The 21,097-nt window shown below is 38.0% G+C and overlaps 1 protein-coding gene across 1 annotated transcript in view; it reads right to left on the reverse strand.

Moving 5' to 3' along the window:
• LOC136874919 (cytochrome P450 4C1) overlaps nucleotides 1-21,097 on the reverse strand; it is a 187,906-nt gene that overhangs the window by 68,804 nt on the left and 98,005 nt on the right. The window contains exon 5 of the mRNA XM_067148626.2: nucleotides 7,601-7,786. Within this exon, the coding sequence (XP_067004727.2) occupies nucleotides 7,601-7,786 (186 nt within the window). The remainder of the gene's footprint in view (nucleotides 1-7,600; nucleotides 7,787-21,097) is intronic.

The following is a 21,097-nucleotide window of genomic DNA, read 5'->3' on the forward strand; positions in this document are numbered from 1 at the left end:
AAAGTGGGGAAAGGGGGAAACTTGGGCTACGCCCGCAGTCATACGAAAGGAATAGGAACGGGTACCACGGATGATGATCTGTGCTGATCGATGTTGAAGATAGCTGAAAATAAATCGAATGATAGTGATAGGAATGGGAAGATGGCGTAACTGAAAAAGCAACCCAGCATGCCAGACTGAATCTTAGATATTGAAAGTCAATGCGGAACCGGAATGAAGTTCATTACTTTACTTTGGTGTAAATAAAAGCCCATACATACATCTTCATTATAGACTATTATACCGGGTATGCACAATTAAACTGACGATGTTCAGCGAGGCACAGCATGTGCTGTAATGATCGTAGAAGTCTGAAATTTCGTACATATGCTAACAAAGTAATATGTTTGTGAATTATGTCACAAAAATTAGTAGTTCCAAGTCTTGCCACCAAGCATGCAGTCAGAACATGCAATTTTCTGTAACTCAGATGCTAAAATCTTCTTCCGGTGGAATTGCGTTGTCAGTTCCTTAGTTGTTACAGGAACGTTGTGTTCAGCTTACGTGACTGTTTGGTGTGGTTATACAAGCTCCTTCATTCCTGGTCTGTTTTTCTTTGAGGGAATGACCCCTCGTGGGCCTATTAGGTGTACAGTGACATCTGTACATTCTAGGGTCCTCCTTGTGCAAGATACGATTCCAGCTTTGCAAGAACGCAACTGTGACAACACCGTTATATTCATTCAAGGTGAGGAAACACCACATGCCACTTTCTGGGTAAAATATTTGCTGTGAGAAACCTTCAGTAATGATTGCATCATCTCCGGGTATTTTCCAGATGCATGACCTTCAATATCCCCCGATTTAAATCCATGTAACTTCTGGTTTTAGGAATGTTTGAAGGGTTGTGTCTATCAAGGACATATTCAGTCCTTGCCTGATCTAAAGGCTAGCATACAACGGCATGTTGCTCTAATTTCACCAGATATACTGCAGGCAACCTTCAACCATGCCGTATTACGGATGCAGGATGTTTCTGAGTGGGGAGGCTGTATTGAACAGTGTTTGTAACCATAAATCCTAATAAATGTGCCAAAATCACCACTATCATGTGTTTGATCTTCCCTGCCTTTTTCTGCAACCCTACCACTGCTTACAGCACTGTATTTTCATCTGGTGGCAAGACTTTGAACTAATAATTTTTACAGCATAATTCACGAGAGTATTGCTTTGTTAGCATATCTATGAAATTTCAGGCTCGCATGATCATTACAGCCCACGATGTGCCACGCTGCACACCGTCAGTTTAATGGTGTATACTGTCCCCTTCAAAAGTGGTAAAAATTAATTTAGGGAAAATATTTCATTCCTGCAGTAAGTTGGAACATTATTTCGTACGCCAGGAAGGGAGTTTCATCACTTCGAGTCGGCGAGAACCAGTTACCAGGTGATGGGAATTCCAGCTGGGCCAGAACGCAAGGAAGGCAAGCAGAGATACTGTTAGCCGGTCGACCTTCAATCAGCCGTGCGTACCACGTGACCAGGCGAAATATGTTTCTATCATCCGATCAATACTGGCAAGGTCGCGTGACGGGGGACTATAGCAGCCAATCAGATGACAATATTCGTGTTAATGTAATGAGATAACCTATCAAGTGTAATTAAGGGACACACCTCTGTCTTAAGACGACGAAATCGTGGTAATTCCTAAGGAAATTTTATCCTGGTTTTCTACTTCTGAATTTAACGGTTGGGAATTATTCTGACTACAACTGTGGACGAGATAAGACGTACTTTACTTCACTGGAGAACTTCACCTCATTTAAAAGCCTTCAATATATATCAGACTGCAATTCAGACATGCTTAAATTCTGTCTACAATTAACTGAGTACAAGTTAAGTTATTCCATTCATCTCAACAAGCATCGGTGTGTGTCCTGGACTTTTCTAAGACTTATTTATTAGTTTCAGCTTTCACGAGGAACTTCTACAGAGGAAACTATTGGTTCGAGCGCAAGTCAAGATGCCTGTCCTTCTACAATATGAATGCTGTTGTTTCCTGCACGCCAACGTGTCCTCAATGAACGAGTAATTATGTGAGGCACCTCAGACGCGGACGAGACCAGGTTCGATGGTGCGTAATGTGGTAATGCACTAAGTCATCAGCCCGAATTCAGAAGTCGACAGTCACCCAAGTAATATTTAAACATTGTTATTCTTTCTTTCTATCTGTAAATGTAAAAGTTGTAATGATATAGCCTCTACTTATTTGTTTAGTGTAATTTCTATTAGTTTGTCGTAGTTAGAATTTTCCATTCCTTCTTTCCTTGGTGACGGTAGTTTGTGATGCTGAGTGTGTATTTTGGAATCTATTAGCTTGTTTTTGGAGTGAATGTCATCGAGAGATATTTCAACTGTCCCGAGTTCATTGTGGCAGGAGAAATAAAATTAACTTGACCTCAACATTAAACTAGGGTGGTTTAAATGATTTTATATTTGAATTAAGACCAGATGGGACAGTATTTCCGCAAATTTCATTATATGAGATTTCATTCCTCAATTATACGACGTATTGTTGCATTTGAGTGCGTTAGAGTCATCTAGATATTATCGTACAGTAGCTTTCGCATGTGTAATCTTGCGCGGCCAGGAATAATAATAATAATAAGAAGAAGAAGAAGAAGAAGAAGAAGAAGAAGAAAAATAAACCAACCTAATTACCGGCTAAAAGAACATATAAGCATAATGATATTTATTATTAAACAAGATTAATGTGTGCTCGTTTTGTATAAATATAGGCCTGGAAAGTGGCAGTATCCGAACGATGCACTTGTATATTTCGCTGTGCTATTATAATTATCTGACTTGTAGATGGACACTGTAAATTTTAGAGGATAATTTGTACATCCATTGTTAAGTCAATTTGAGAAGAAATATGTCATCTGACATAATTTCTTCGGTGTGAGCGCAGATTGAGAACCACGATTAGGGTAGGAGGATAAAAATAAATACCGCAGCTCATGAACCGCGTGCGCGTAGTGTTATAGGCATTTTGACCGATAATTTTGGATGATTTCTGTTCGTAAAAATCCCATGAACATCGTCGTATGGTTAAATTCTTCAGTAAAGTGATAATCTGTACATCTTGAGTTGACGAGAGGAATTTTTCATGATATTGTCATCGTAATAATATTTTTCCCGACTTTGAATAAACTTGAAAATGAATTATCATGGGCTAGCATTCGTGTAAAATATATTTATAATATTACCGGGTACCTTTGAGTGAATATTGTGTGTGTGATTTGTCTATATTTTGCCTATTGTGATTTCTGATTGTCCATATTTGTGACGATGCTCTTCGCTATTCGCGTGGATTTTTGGCCGATTCTATGCCAATTTCATTAGTTCACAGTTTGACGGAATATGAATCTTTAGTGAATTTCATTCGTTTTTAAGGGGGGATGTCAATGATAATTCAGTGTTTGTTTAAAAAAATCACTGTGGACTTGTTTTTCAAGATAGAATTTTCATATTTTGCACATGTAATAAAATGTTATTAGTGAGTCTAAATGCTTGATTACAGTTAGAAATATTATACAGTGTGGTCAAAAAGTTTATATCATTTTTAGAAAATCCATTGTAACAAAAGTGCACCTTTTTCTCAAGACCAATGGACATATCACTATGAAATTTGTTGTCCATAATATTCAAACATATGTTAGTATTGGGAACTAGAATTTTGTATTTGAGTGAAATGATTGTGTAGAAATTAAATTTTTAATTTCCAAAATGTTTTTAACCCCATTTTTAGTTCATAATAACCCCATAATTTGGTTTCTAATAACTGTAGTCCCTTTATTCTAGTTCCTAAGGGATGTTGTGTTGATATAAGCAAGTACTGAAAATTACATTACTCTGGCTCTAATAGCTGCTGAGAAAAGGCACAAAATAGTTTGAAAAATGTGATTGTGAGAACTGAAGGTTTAAAAATTTGTATTTGCATTCAGTATGAAAATACTCATTTTTTAAAGCCAGAGATTTAATGTCCTCCATAACAATAGTGTTCTTCATCATCTTCTTGCCTTCTCTTCTATGATCTTCTGTGCAGTCTTGCAGTCTGCTGTAATTTTAGTAGACTGGCTTCAGCTTTCGCAATCATCTTCTGATCTATTTCATTCAATATCCGGATAGTATCTACTCCTGGTTCCATTCCTACCTGTCTTAGAACTTCAATTCTGCCTTTATTTTCCTCATTAAAACCACAACACAGCATCGTAAACAGCAATAGATAACATGTTCAGTCCACAGAATGTAGTTTTTGAACACCGACCCAACACTAGGTTGTTAAAACTTTCATTATCATTTTGTGTCTTCCCATGAATACACCTTTTTAGTAATTCTGGGTCAGCCAGAACTCGGAACGTTGGCTTTATTTCATTCATAACTGCCTTAGGGAGTGAATGTTACTTTGTAAGTGGTTCTATCAATATTGTATTTACACCAGTCATCCTTGGAGCATAGAAAATGCATCCAAAAGCAACAGAGTAGGTTGAAACTTGGTGCGACACATTCGCGCACCCACATAAACATTAATTTTTTCACCAACTTCTAGAAAATATATTACCATGAAACTTTCACAAGATGAAAACAACATCCCAAACATTCAAAAAACACCATTGTCAAAAAATCGAAATTTTCAACCATTCTCATTGACATCCCCCCTTAAGGAAGAATAGGATCTTAGCTAGCGAATAAAATCAGATAATTAAAGGCAATGTCAGTGGATTGAATTCACAAAAATGGAATTTGTAAACGCAACATAACAAATTATTACGAGTTAACGAATGACGTGTAGGTTGATATAACGTCAAATTTAAGGTTATTGTATGAAGATTAGTCACTAAATAATTATGAAAATGAGTAAATTGACAAGTTTAAAGTCTAAGGAAGACGATACGACCATAAGTTTATGGAAGAAAATTTTTATTTTAATTTTTATAAGGGAGAGAAAATGATCATTTTCCAATACGATTCTAATGAAATCCGGTGATGAAATAAATTTAATTTTCAAGTAAATTTATTATTATTGGAGGAAATAATCTCAAAATAATTATTATTTTGTCATTAATTAAATTTAAACTAAGAATTTTACGTTATACTTGCAGATTCAGGCATCTGATAACCCGTTAATTGAAGAAGTGTTCTTATTAGCAACGTCATAATGGAAGAAGAATTACACACAAAAAAGAAAATCCTTTTCCCAGATTTTGTAAATTCTATGTCAAATTTGAAGAGCAGTAGTTTAAATAAATATATAAAACCTATTTAGCTTTCTTTCATTTGCCACTAGTTCTTCATCTATCCCTGCACTTAAAAATCCCGCACAGCCGATAAGCGAACGATCTACCCCGTGAGATCCTCGCTCACCGGCCGAGCTGAGCCCGGCATGACGGGTGCAATACCCGGTACAGTACCTTCCAACATTCAATCTACAAGCCTCTCTCTTTGAACTAAGCACCACCTCTATTAGCAACTAACACTGTGGCCTAGTCTATTCCTAAATCTCTTACCTTGAAATCATTAAAATCAGAGTCTAGTCATTGTTGGCTTAGTCTCTTCTGTTTCTCTTGCCCTCCATGGCTTAGTTCATTCTTCTCCTAGGTAATCTACTCCTCACCATTTGCCTTACATGACCCCATCACCACACCACTTCACATGCATAGCTTCATCCATAGAGTTCATTCCTTGGACTCTATATATTCATTGGACTCTACACTATGATGTCTGTTTGTTGAAGGCTCAGGGAAGAAAAAGAATTACCTAGCAAGGATAACAACAAAATTAACCTAAAATGAGATTAAAGTGGTAGAAGAAGAACGATCCTTGTCCAAAGAAACCCTTGTAAAGAAGCTGAGAAAATCTCTGGGAAAACAAGTGCAACACCAAAAGGGAAGTACCTTGGTGGAATGACCAGGGAAAAACAGCAGTAAAAGAAAGAAATAAGCTGGAAAAGAATTAGATCACGTAAAACAAAAAATGGGTGATAGGTGAAATGAAGTAGAATATAAACATTGAGCATAGGAATACTGGAACAAAGATTTGGCTCTAAAACGACTAATTCAAGAAGAAAAGGAATAGTGCTGGTCTGATTTTACTATCAGGAAGGAGGAAGACTATTAAGGAAGCAAGAAAGCAGTAAAAAATATGAACATGGAAACATACTTGCACTGGAAACAAATTATGGTAGGTCTAGTTTAAAAAGAACGGAGGAAGGGATAAGAGATGAAATGAAGGGATATGGTACTTCAGCATGTTATTAAATGGAGATAGTGACAACACCACAACCAATAATGTAGAATAGATGAAATTCAGAAAGAGCAACCCCCATTAACATGGCTTCAAGTCAAAACAGCAATAAAGAGCATGCAAAATGGAAGGTCCCCACGCTTCAATGATCCCACTTCAGACATGATAAACACAGCTGGAATACTAGGCTTAAATTGCCTATACAGAGTGCTCTCAGTATCTGGGAAGAAAACAAAATCCCAAAAGATTGGAGGAAAGGAATCATCATTCTACTGTTCCAAAAGGGCAACAATTGGAAATGTGGAAGCTACAGGAGCATAACACTGTTGTCACACACTGCAAAGCTGTTTGGAAAGATCACAGAAATGAGAGGAAGATAATGGAACGTTCTTGAGGAACAACATGAATTCAGGAAAGCTCAAAGTAGTATGGATCTCATTTTTGCCATAAGAATGTTAATAAAAATGTACTGGGTATGTCGAAAGAATCTTGTGATTACATTTTTGAACACTGAAAAGGCCTACGTTATCATCCCTTAGAACAAGATCTGGGAATGCCTGAAAGACCTGAAAATGTAAAAGATATTGTTTTAAATATGGTCAGCAAAAATGGACATTGATTCCGTATGAGACGTTATGGCGGGCTTGTCAGTTTCAAGTTATTTTCCATTTTTTTAACATTGAAGATAAAAGTTTTTGCAAGAAGTGAGGTCAATTTTGTGTAAATAATGTATATATATTTATATTTTTTACATTTCTCAATTAGTCCTTAAAAAGGCATTTGGGTTTTTCGATAATTTTTTTCAGTTTCATAATTTTGAGTTTCATAATCTACCACGTGATTTATGGCTGATGATGTCCCAAATAGAGACGAAACATGTCCCTAATATTTTAAATATGTTTTTAATTAAATAGTTCACTTGTAAAGTGATGTGTATTGATTGGGTGGACGAAAACCTAACATTGTTTGTTAGTTTTAAGCAGTATGTTCCAAGATATCAGTGGAGAGTTAGTCTGGAAAGACATTCGTGGACAAATAAGCTTGAGCAGAACTTTTAAAGGTAGGAAAGATCATAATATGAAGTTAAAGTGGTGGAATTCAAGAAGAGAAATATTCATTTATAGGAAGAGGAATTAGGGATTGGAAATTAATTTATTGATAAATTATTCCATGAAATCATTTAAGAAAAGAATAGGTACACAACTGATAGGGAATCTGCCATCTGGGTGACAGCCCTAAATGCAGATCAATGATGACTGATTGATCAAGATCACCATGTTTCAGATGACAAAAAGGAAAAGGAAATATTACTTACCACAGATGATATCTAGCGCACAATGTGTAATATAGGGATAGATATTGAACCCCTTTCCATTGACCTCTTTCTTCAGTTTCTGCACCAAAATATGGCTTTTCTCAGCAAACACTTCAGTAAATGACTCCAATATCTTGAAGTGGAAAGTTGGGGTGATAAGTTTTCTGTGGGAATGCCACTTTCTACCTGAAATCATTTTGAAACATTTCAGATAAGAATTAGATATTAGTAGGTTACTTAAAATACTGCATAAGGTTTTTGAAAGGACTGCACTGTAGAGAGATTTTTCTTTCCATTTGTTTTACATTGCACCACCACAGATAGGTCTTATGGTGACAATGGGATAGGAAAGGCCTTGGAGTGGGAAGGAAGTGGCTGTGGCCTGAATTAAGGTACAGGTCTAACATTTGCCTGGTGTGAAAATGGGAAACCATGGAAAATACAGAGCGAATATATAAACAGGAACACGTAATTCACTGACAGGTCAATGTACGAAGATTGAGCAAGAGAAAGAGGAGACAAGGACAAACATGAAATACAAAATGACAAGGAAAATCTCTGTATCTTCATTCACTGCCTGCCATCTTCAAGTACATGGGCTCTCTCCTTATCAAACTCATTCTTCTACATACACAGGATTTAAGGTCTCCCGTAAATAAATAAATAAATAAATAAATAAATAAATAAATAAATAAATAAATAAATAAATAAATAAATAAATATTACTCGAATGCCTGTCTGCACGGTGAAAGTGACATGATGTAAAATGGGCCGAAAAGTATTATTTTTACAATTTGTAAGTGGAGTAATTGCCAGGTAGTTGCATCTGGATACAGTTCTTATTATGTAAGAGTAGCACAGCCGTCTCTCATAACACGAGCAGCATGCTTTCTTGAAAATACCTATATCAAGTTATTATTTTTTTTTTTTAATGAAAATTGGTATCAGAAGTATATGCTAGTCCTAATATCATTCCTGTTAGTGTTTATTCCGGAGAACTATCATTTCTGAAACTGAAACTTAAAAACAACTACCTATGAAATGCTATGTTCCAAGACACACTCAATGAACTGAGCCGCCTCAGCATCAAATGTAACATCCATCGATGTCATTGAGATCATCAATACTTTTATATCCCAGAAAGTATGCCATATAGTCCAGTTGAGTAATATTTTAAAAATGTAAAAGCAAAAGATACAAAATATATTAATTTTGTCTTGTAATTTTACACACAGTCCTTTGTATATATTAAATGGATATAAATCGCATTCATGTTATGCTATAGTTAAATTTATATGTGTTATAATTTCTTTGAGGGGCCCAATTTTGGTTCCTGCATAGGGGGGAGGGTCCCTATCATATTCATTATGCCTCTGAGGGCGGGTTTCAGCACTCCCCAAGAGGCCATCTTGACACATCTTTGAACACAAGTATGAAGGATGAGTTTTCCACCTAATCAATACTTTATTTTACAAAATGTGTAGAATTATTTATATTAAAACAGTACCAGTTTTGACCTATAAATAGGTCATCATCAGCTGTTGGTGAACCTGCTTAATAGCGATTGTACCGGTACATAATAAAACATTACTAAAAACTAATTGAAAAATAATACATTATTCTAATATAATACTAATGTTAAGATATATACATATGGTACAATTATAGGGCTTTGACTTGTTGGAGTCCCATTCAAATGTCTATGCTGTTGCCAACATTATGTCAAACAAGATATATACATATGGTACAATGAAGGGCTTTGGCATGCTGGAGTCCTATGAATGCCACATATTCCAAAAATGTATAGCTTTGATATTCAAGCGGGAAGTGTAGGAATGCTAGATAAATGAAAAGAAAAAAGAGAGAAAAGAATGAATCAGCAGTAAAAGACTAAGACATAGGAATATCATGAAAGGAGAGAAAGAACTCAACAGGTCTAAAAAGGTAATAGAAAGAATATTTAATATTTGGTTATTATTGATGAAATTATATGCTTACATGGAACCTAATTCCTGATGTGGAACAGCTGATTCAGTCCAATTCTTTTTATCTGTTCCCTGGCCTGCATAATTTCCTATCAGAGACTTTTTTTTTCATCCTGAGATTCTTCTTCATCTAATGCTAGGCATAATTCAACTATAATAATTTGCTTGGTCAAGTAACCCTTCACTGAAATGCATTTCTCCTTAACACAGATGCTGCTGGTGATTCTTGTAAGCATGAGAGCATACTGCAAGCCATGTGGCAGTTGTTTATAGCATTCCATGTATTTAAAACTCTCCGGTGTTAAGAAATTATACTAGAAGTCAATATTTTATAATTTCAGAACACCAACTTCAGTATTTTACATAATTATGTTTTCAGCTCCCTGATAATGCAAGAGTCTAAAGGACCAGCAGCAATAGTTTTTAAGTAGTAATATGCCCAAAACAAAACAATATAAGTTATACGGTATTGGTATTTACAAAGAGGACAAAGTAAAGGCAAATGATGAGGTAAGGAGAAGGTGGTAATTCTCCACATTGGTATCAGCAACGTAAGGCAAGCAGAAATAGTTACTAACATAGTTGGGGATGGTGTGGGATCTGGTTACGGTAGCATGGAAAAAGTTTACGGAAGCAGAGATTATCTTGGGATACTGTGTAGAAGGTATACTGACTGGAGGGTGATTAAGGATTTAAATGAGACTATGGATTGGGTATATGGGAAATTGGGAGTGAGACTTGTATATCCTGATGGGTGGGTAGGAGATAGGGATCTATGCTCAGATGGTCTTCATTTGAACCACAATGCTACATATAATTTAGGGGGTTTGTTTAGAAGAGTTACAGGGAGGTACCGGTACATTGAAGAAAATGGGGTGCACAATAAAGTGGTGATGACAATACAGGAAGCAGGAAGTCAAGTAAGGATGACATAAAATTGATAGTTTTAAACTGTGAAAGTATTATAAAGAAAGGAATAGAATTAAGTAATTTGATTGATATTTATTTATTTATTTATTTATTTATTTATTTATTTATTTATTTATTTATTTATTTATTTATTTATTTATTTATTTATTTATTTATTTATTTATTTATTTATTTATTTATTTATTTATTTATTTATTTATTTATTGTAAAAGGAATTGAATTATGGCTGAGAAGTGATATTATGGATGTGGATATTTTCTCATGCAATTGGAATATTTAATGTAGAAACAGGTTAGGAACGGTAGAAAAGAGAGAGAGGTGGTGGAGTTTATTGTTTTAAGAGAAGTACAACTAGGCAACCGTCCTGTATGTAACACTAATCAGAGAGAAAAAAGGAAGGGATCCGACACTGTAAAAAATAAAGGTATCGGCCAAAGAAAGACAAGGGCCACGAAGGGCATGAAAACGAAAAACTCCTTGGGCGTTGAGTACTCTCTAATATCGTTGGGGTCAGAAAATAACAGGAGTTGACCAAGGAAGGTCAGAGAGGATAGATGAACGTGAGAAGCCTGGCAAAAGTAAGTGAAAACAATGCCAGGACTCAGCTCAGGACCCCATGATCGCCAACCCACCCTCCCAAGTTTAAAGCCCATGGAGCCCCTTTTAGTCACCTCTTACGGCAGGCAGAATATACTGCTCCCACCCACAGGGGGAAGGAATTGTAGGAGGGGAGGTATTCATACTGGTAAAAGAAGAATTTGTAAGGTACAAAAATGTTAAAGATGAGAAACATGAAATTCTAGGTGTAGGATGTATCTCTAAAGATAAAAGGCATTTTTATGTTTTTGGTGTGTACAGATCTGGCAAGGCTGGTGCTGATGCTGAATTATTTGGTAAGATAATCAGCTATGTAGAGAATGACACAAAAGGAACATTATTGTACTGGGTGATCTCAATTTATCAAATGTTAACTGGGAAGGAAATGTGAACAACAGAAAGCATGACCAACAAATGGCAAATAAGTTAATATGGGAATACAACTGAATCAGAAAGTGATGGAACCAGCTAGAGGGGAAAATATTCTAGTCATAGTGCCGATAAAACCAGGTTAGCTCTACAGAAAAACTGAAGTGATAGATGGTATAAGTGATCACGAAACTGTTTTTGTCATAGTTAAAAGTAAATGTAATACAAAGGAATGTTGTACAGGTAAAACTATTATACAATAGCATATGGCTGATAAGAGGGGCATGGGGAAACTTTTAGAAAGTAGTTATGATCAAAAGAAAATGGTGAATAAAAATGTAAACAGCCTATGGGATGGGTTTAAAGCAATTGGTGAAGAGTGTGAATACAGATATAATATGTACCTTTAAAAGTGGTAAGGAATGGTAAGGACACATTATATTATAGCAGGGAAATAAAGAGATTAAGAAGGAGGTGCAGATTACAAAGAAATAGATTTAGGAATAGTTGCAGGAGTAAGGAGAGATTGAAGGTACTTACTAGGAAATTGAATTTAGCAGGGAAGTCAGCTAAGGAATACATGGTGTCACACATAATTGGCAGCCATATGAATTTAGAGAGCGATGGAAGGATATGCATAGATAGCTGTACCTACTTCAAGGCACAAACAGGTCCCAGGAAAGACATTCCAGGGATCATTAACCCTCCATCGGTCACACTCTAATTTTGACACGATAAGTCAACAAAGTCTAGGAGGCGCCATTTGTTATTAGTTATAAAAATACATTTCCTGTAGACATGTTTGGATATAATTGAGTTAAATAATGTTGACATTCCTTTTACTCTTATTTCCATTGTTAATAGCAACAATAAAGTCCTGCAGGTTTTTATCTCGTTTCAAATATTACAAGAATGCTCAGTGTCATATCTCTTAGGTAGTATTTATTTTACACACAATAATATAGTCAACAATAAGAGCTATAGCATGATATACCGTAACGTTGTTCACAGAATTTGAAGTCGGTAATAATAATGTAAAAACAGAAAAGTATGCAATGTAGTACAGAACTAAAGAAAAAATGCAGAATGGACTGTTCATCTTTCCTTTTATTTTCCCAAGTCCAGATTTTCGAAGCATTCATGACAAATCATTCTTCCGTGTTTTAGGCACAAATGTTCCTTACATTTCCTGCAGCTGTGCCTTGTCATTCTAGTGATCCTCTTCAGTTTAGTGAGCTTGCAAGTGTCAATGGTTTATTTTAAGGAAGTGGAGGAAGGTAGTTCCAGTGGCTATTGCTTCTTTGTCTTGCTCTGCAGGTCGGTACTTTTCAAGTTGGAAACGCAGTGTCGGATGGAGACCTGTTGGATTCATGTTCCTTTGCCTAATCTCTTCTGACACCAACTGTTCAGATAGTAGTTCTCAGAAACAGTCTCCTCCTACCGATATTCATTCCGTTCCCAATAGCCACTGCCTGAACATTTATGCCAGCTACATTCAACATAGCAAAGAAAATAACTAGTGGCCAACGTATGATATTTCGGGCTACGTTGTAACTTGCACACATTTTATCCACGGCATCTACTCCACCCTTTGTCCCATTGTAGCATGTCATAATTATAGGTATGGCATTTTCTTCAGTTTCATCATCAAGCGAGTCATCACCTAATTGATGACTGGAAACGAGCAGGACAATTCTGTTTTTCTTAGGAACATAGGAGACTAAAGTGGCATGTTCATTGAAACCAAACATTGATGAGTTTACTGTCCTTCGTTTCACATTTGTAAGCTCAGGTGGCAGACATCTTTTATTCTTTCAAATTGCGCCGACATAAGATAATCTCTTCTTCTTCAAGTTAGTCTACTATCAAGTCAAAGTCTGTGAACCAATTATCCGCCGTAATATTATTACCTGTGTAATAGATAGGCCGTGCCAACCGCTTAACAACATTTGATGGTTTATTACTGATGTGAAACGGCCCCTCTGTCTGTTTCCCTGGGTAAATTTCCAAATTATGACAATAGAAAGTTTTTGCATCCACTAGGAGGCATATTTTTATCCTGTATTTGGCTGGTTTTGATGCAATATACTGGTTAAACCGCCATCTTCCACGAAAGGCTTCGAGCTTTTCATCTATTGTTACAAATGACTCAAGGGAATAGTTCTTACAGTTGTCAACAAATGATGGAAATACTTCCTGGATAGCTGCCAAGTTGTCTAACTTATGTTCCTCTCTTGTAAACCTGTCGTCAAAACAAAAGCAATGAAGCAAAAATTTAAAACACCTCAAATACATAACAAGGCAGAAATTTTTCACTCCATTGCCGTCCGTGCCCCACAAGTCCTCCAGCATTATTATGTTTGCATGTAAAGTACCAGCCAAATATAAAAGTCCTAAGAATGTCTTTATTTCAAAAACATCAGTCACTTTCGAATCTCATTCCCTTTGAAAATTTCCTTTTACGTGTTCTATATACTGATTTATATATCCAAGACACTACCGGTACCGGTATGTAACATTTCATCAGTTACCAGGGCAGATCAGAAAATAAGTTGCACTTCCCAGTTATGGCCACCTATACGACTATAACGACATACACTGTAACGGCACTTTTCCTCATAGTTTCCGAGAGACTCCAAACATTTCTGCAAACGCACAACCAACTTGTCGATGCCGGATGCATAGAAATTTCCTCCAACGTTCTGCAACCACTCGGAGAGAGGGACCTTCACCTCTTCATTGGTCTGGAAACGTCGACCACTGAGCTCCGTTTTGAGCTTACCGAACAGATGAAAGTCACATGGCGCTAGGTCGGGACTGTAGGGTGGATGTTGCCAGACCTCCCACTTGATACGCTGCAGCAGTTCTCTCGTTTGGCAGGCCTTGTGAGGTGCTGCATTATCGTGCAACAAAATCACACCGGCGCTCAGTTTCCCCCGACGCTTCTCTTTAATCGCTTTACGCAACCGGTGCAACGTTTGACAATACGCCGCCGCGTTGATCGTCGTTCCTTTCGGCATGAATTCCACGTGCAGCAAACCCTCCATGTCAATGAACACTGTCGCCATAACCTTACCGGTTGAAGGTTGAACCTTGGCCTTCTTTCGTTGTGGTGATGAGGGGTGCACCCATTCCATTGATGTTAGCTTCGTTTCGGGGGTGAAATGGTGGACCCACGTTTCGTCGCCTGTGACGATTCGCCGCAGAAACCCGTTGCCGTCTGCGGCATAGCGTTGCAAAAATGCCAGGTGGATTGGAAACGTTGTCCCTTGTTCTCATCGGTGAGAAGATGTGGGACCCATCTTTGACACAGCTTACGATATCCAAGGTCCTCGTGAACAATAGCGAACACACGCCATACGACATGTTCAGCTGCGTCGCGATTTCTCTCAGTTTAATGCACCAGTTCTGTATAATGATCACATTCACACTGTTGACCTTTGCATGGGTCCTGGACGTTGCGGGCCCGCCTTCGCGATGGTTGTCCATGATATCTGTGCGTCCGGCTTCGAATTGCTGACACCACTTTACGATACCTTGCCGGGAAATGGCCCGCTCCCCATACACAGCACTAATTTCGCGATGAATGTCCATGCAATTCTTCCTTTTGGCCCATACGAATCGGATTGTCGCACGCACCTCATATTTGGAGTGAACGTCCAGTTGACGCGCCATTGCATTTGGCCGCTATTCACACAATAATAGACGAGACACCACAGCGACCTGCCTAACAGAAGTGTGGTCAGTGTCTGTCCCTTTCTCCGCTGTGCCCACGTTTGCTACACACAGCGCCCTGCTGCGGCGCGTTAGTGCAACTAACCTTTTGATCCACCTACGTATAAACAATTTCCAACACTCACCTTCATCTTTTACGTGACATGCATCACCAATAACTCCTGGCAGTTTGGTGAGCAAATTATGTGGGGGTATTTTCTTCCTACGATTAGATTCAGGGTGCTTACCCCACTTTGTGTTTCAAGCCTTCCCTGCATAAAACAGGATGTGCCTGAGAAGAGGTTCATCTTCCGCTCCACTTTCCTCAGTATCGGAGTTGTCTTCTGTACTCTCAGCCAGAAGATATTCAGCGTCAATATCACTGTCGTCTACATTCTGTTGCTCTTCATCGAAATTATCATCAGGAAGTAAACTGTGCATTAATTTCAAGTCACTAGGATTGTTTAAATTTAAAACTGACGGTTACCAGCCATACTAAAAACACGGAAGGTTTAGGTCGCGTGGCATCCGGTAGGCGCCAACGGTCAGTATCCCAACACTAATTTTATCAACACTGACAACTTCTCAAATGTATTGTAAGACACTGGCAGCTGTCAAGATACTGTGAGTGCATGTTCACCAGACGCATGCACTGTGAAGTAGGGCGCGAAAACTAGCGCTGGCGCCTTCTGGATGCGGTGCGACCGACGGAGGGTTAATAAACAAAGGGAATGTATATGTGAGGACTTATACAAGGCAGAAGTATTCAGTCAGCAGTATGTAACAGTAGTTGGATATAAGGATAATGTCCAAATAGAGGCAGTGACTAACACTGGTGCTCTTCTTCACTTCTGAGTTCAGTCTGATGCTGTAGTTTTGTTGATCACATGCTCTATTCAGATGATGGACGATTCATAAATTGCATTGCCGTATTTTGACGATAATTATGTACCCTATGTTTTTCTTTCACAGCTGTCTTCTGAGATGGGTAAGCAGAAGTGTAAAAAAAAGCGTGAAGGAATATTATATTTTAGAAATGTTAGGGAATGATGATAAGCCTGACTTTTATGTGTATGATGAAGATAAGTTGTTGCAAAACAAGCTATAGACATTTATCATGCCATTGCCAAGTTCTGGTAAAAGAGCAAAGAGGAAACTATTGCCAATGCTCTTGTTACATCACTGTTCAGTAGCTGTGTAAATACAAGGTATTTATAGCCTATTTCATCCATTGTCAAAACATCCAGAAATATCTGGAATGGGACTGTATAAGGCTGAAAAGAACTTGGGAGTGGCAAGGTTAATTTCCACATTCTATTTTATTTCATTTCATGTAAGATATAAGTTTTATGGGCACGTCTGAGAATGGACAATGGCAGGCTTATGAAGAAGATCTTCTCACTCATCGAAAGCTATGAGACTAGAAGTATGTGGCTCAATGAAGTAAATAAGGACTAAGCTTCTGCTGGGATTTCTGATACAGATGTTTCAGACCACCCTAAATTTTGTAAATTGGTAAATTCGTGGTCTCCTCCACCAGAAGTTGTTAAATCTCGCAAACCACTTTCACAGGAAAGAAAGAAAACAACAATAGCAGGACTCGAGGGGTATTAGGAACAAAAGCAAACATCCAAAGAGAACTAGTCATAAGCACTCCCTAGTGAGCTTAAATCACTAATAATTTAATTGAAATCACTTTACGCCAGCTGGGCTAATACTGAAGGTGGGGGCTGTTGAAGCAGAAAAATGTGATTGTACTGGTCGTCAGCAAAAGAAGAAAGACGGAATATATCGTTGCTGCCGGGACAAAACCTCCCATGTGAAATATTTTAGCTTAGAAGTTCGGCCTGTGAGGTTTTGTCATCTAAGGTGCAATATTGTGTGAATAATGTCAAGGCATTCTCGCCCTTCGTAATGTATGTGCTGCGGGTCAGTATATCTCCAAAAATATTATCACATAGGAGGTTTTGTCCCGGCAACGACGATATATATTTACAAAAAAATGATGATTTTACTTGTGATCAACAACACCGACAACTGTGTTGTACCCAATTCCAACACAAATGGTAACAGAATTGTAATTTTACACTGTGCGCGACACATCAATTTCATTGACGGTGCCATATTTGTACCCGGAAGAAGTTTGCAGAAGCATCTGCAGACAATCATGGCAAAATCAATTTTATAATTTTTGAAGAATGATTTTGAAAAAGTGTTCTGAAAGTGCTAGAGGGACCATCTGTGATAGCTAAAATGCACCTTATCAAAACCGTATCATTAACTCACATACTATTTTCTCATCGATGAAATGATGGATCAGTACATACAGTAATTCGAAGACTTCCGCCTTATCACCATATCCTAAGAATTCTGGCCAAATAGAACAATCGTAAGAAGATTTCGTTTTCGGAGAGCAAACCGTGCTGAAGGAGGAGAACTACAATAAACATACACATATGTTCCAATGGAACATTGAAGGCATAAAAAACGCTCTGCCTCTCTTTCCAATAGACACATTAAGCAACTACAACGCCATTATACTGACAGAAACACTCTTAACACAGGATTTCAACATTCAAGGATATTACGGAATTCATTCATTCGCTCGTCAGACCACAGGAAGACCATCAGGAGGGGTCTCCATCTTTCTCAAACCGAACTTAGGGAAAATAAAACAAATAATAAAAGAAGAAAACACAATTACCGTAAAGACCAGCCTACTATCAATCATTGGCATGTATGTTCAACCACATATGTCAACAGAGGACACACTCGAAAGAATAACAGAGGCCTTGTCACAAACGCAAACAGATGATAGAGTAATCTTCGCAGGCGACCTAAATGCAAGAATAGACAAACCAACCGTCAGAACAGAATTGATTAAAGAGGCTCTGGAAGAAGCCGGCTATGTCCTTGTTAACAGTCCCTACATGAAAACGTACATAGCCTCGAATGGAAGCAGGGCCATAGATTTAGTCTTTTACAGAGGTGCAGACATTAAAATATTCAGTCAAAAAGCATTATGGACTTCAGCCATAGCTCCGATTAGGAAACATATACCAATCTCGACAGTCTTTGAAATTACTCATAAAGATCAATTGCCAATACAACCAAGTAAGAAAATATCCAGGAAATTAGATCCAGAGAAACTAAGACATATCGGTGATGAGATAGATAAAGCAAGGCTATTAGTTCAACGACATGAACTAACTGAAGCAGTGGAAATGTGTACAAGAACCCTTCAATCATGCCAAACTCACATGAAAGTAAGGAGATCACAACCATGGTTCAATAAAGACTGTTACAATGAACGGAAAAAGACCCTCCTGGCACTACATCGAGCGAAGAACACATCGAACCCGAGTCACCTGGCCCAATATGCCGAACAAAAAAGGAAATATAAATCACTAATCAAGAAAACAAGAACGGAGTACATTGAGGAAGACTCCAGGAGACGTGCTGCAAACGCCCAAAATGACCCGTTCCTAGTGCTTAGGAAACCAAAAACTTCAGTAACAAATAATATCTCAATGGAGTCATGGGAAAACCATTTCAAAAGCATTCTCAACCTCCAACACCGATCAACAGCTTTTGAATTAACTCCAGTAACAATGACGGGAAATCACATCCCCATAACGAGGCAGGAAATATATAATACAATAACAGCAGCAAAAAATGGAAAGGCCCCCGGCCCAGACAGCATTTGCACAGAACACCTGAAAGACTCTCTACCTGTCATGCTAGACTACTGGGTAGAACTATTCAACACATGCATGCACACTGGGGAAATTCCAGAGCAATGGAGATTGTCAACAATCAAAATTATATTTAAGAAAGGAGAAATTGACAATCCTGATTCATATCGAGGTATAGCCCTCGAAAATACATCATTCAAAATCTTCATGAAAATCTTAACAATCAGGCTTGCAGAAGAAATAGACTCCCAGATACCAGAAAATCAATTCGGCTTGCGAAAGGGAAGAAGCACACTACATGCTGTAAAATATCTAATAGAACTGGTCCAAGATACATTGAGGCATCCAGGAGAGAAATATTTTGTAGTCTTCGTAGACTATCGTAAGGCTTTTGACCTTGTTGATAGAGCAACACTCATCCGGAAACTCAATTACCTAATAGGAGCTACACATCCGATAGCAATCATAATCTCGAATATCCTCAAATATAACTATGTCCAAATATCAGACAACATAACCCTATCCAAAAACGTAACCCAAACAAACGGAGTCCTACAAGGTGACCCAATCAGCCCAATTTTATTCAACATCATGACAGCAGACATCACAGAAATAATCACAGATACCTCAGCATTGCTTATACTTTACGCAGATGATATGGCAATAGGCTCAGAAAACATAGAAGAGCTCCAAGAGGTCCTCAATAGGCTCACATCATGGGCAGAAAGAAACGGTTTGCAAATAAACCACAACAAAACTAAACAAATGACCTTTAGGAAAGGAGGAAAACATGCACCTAAAAATACAATAACCATGCACAACAAACCTCTGGAAGTAGTGCCGAAATTCAAGTACCTTGGAGTCACCCTCCAAACTACTCTAACATCCTACAATATCCACGTCAAAGAAAGAGCAGCCGCAGCAATAAAAGCCATCTACAACATTCAACAACCTCAACAAATATCATTGGGTACAGCAATGCTACTGTTCAGGACAGCCATATCACCAATAGCAACCTATGGGATTAGCATCACCTGGGAAAAACTCACACTCAGCGACCTGATGACAATAGAAAAAGTCAAGGCCCGATATCTCAAGAGAATACTAGGCATTGGGAAGTCAGCCCCTTCAAGGTTAACGTATGTTCTAACCAAGGAGGACTATCTCATTGACGATATCAAAACACAGTTTTGTCTACCAAACACCAAGCCCTACGAGAATGCGCGCCAAAATTTAAACGAGAAAAGGAATGCTATTTGGTCCGACTTCTATTCCACGGACGCTATAATGACGGTAGAATGGAAGCAAGCAAATTACGAGCTACGGCACGTAATTACACGTTACGCCACTCATGGATTTCACCACAGATTCTGCCAAACCAAAAACTTCCACCAGCCGAACGAAGACTGTATATGTAACCTGTGCAACGATCATTGTGAAAGATACCATGCACAAAACTGCAAAATGAGGACAACCTCAATAATAAGAATGGCATTAGCATAGTTGACCATCTGTACAAAAACTGTTTTTGCACATTGTGCGCTTTTAATTTAATAATAATAAATACTATTGAGTTAGTCTGGTAACAAATCAAATTGAAGACGCGATCTAAAAATCTTGAAACACACCTGCTAGAAGAACTGGTCGTGATTTTATAAAGTACCTGTGATGGGGTGAAAAGAGGACATTGACAGAATTACATATGGCATATACAAGGAACTAAAGAAACCTACCAAATGCTGAACTCTGTGTTCAATCATCCAGTTATTCGTATAATTCCCGTAAACAACTCGGGCGATGACTAGGAAGAGGAAGATAAACTGGTCAGGTCTGTTGTATGTGTTCATTATAAGTTATGTAGCACCTGCCTGGAGGTTATGATTGTTATGGAATCAAGTCCTTATCATCTGACACTATGGTTAGCCAGTCCAAGTTCTGTTGGTGGAAAAAAAATTTCACCATAAGAATGTTGGCCAGCAATTTTTAATCACTAGATTGCATGCCAAAAGCCTGAATTCATTTCCAGACTTCTCCACAGTGTTTGCATGGAGTGAGTGCATATGACGCTGTTGATCGGGATTGGTTCATCTTACAGGGATGTTAATCCTTGAACAGGCTACTCAGTGCTATTCGACAGGAGTAGGCTATGTACCGACACTGTGCTTTGCCCTCTCCCTTCATTCTATCATATATCACATGACTCATTT

This window comes from Anabrus simplex, chromosome 5 (genome assembly GCF_040414725.1).
Source record: "Anabrus simplex isolate iqAnaSimp1 chromosome 5, ASM4041472v1, whole genome shotgun sequence".
Taxonomy (NCBI): domain Eukaryota; kingdom Metazoa; phylum Arthropoda; class Insecta; order Orthoptera; family Tettigoniidae; genus Anabrus; species Anabrus simplex.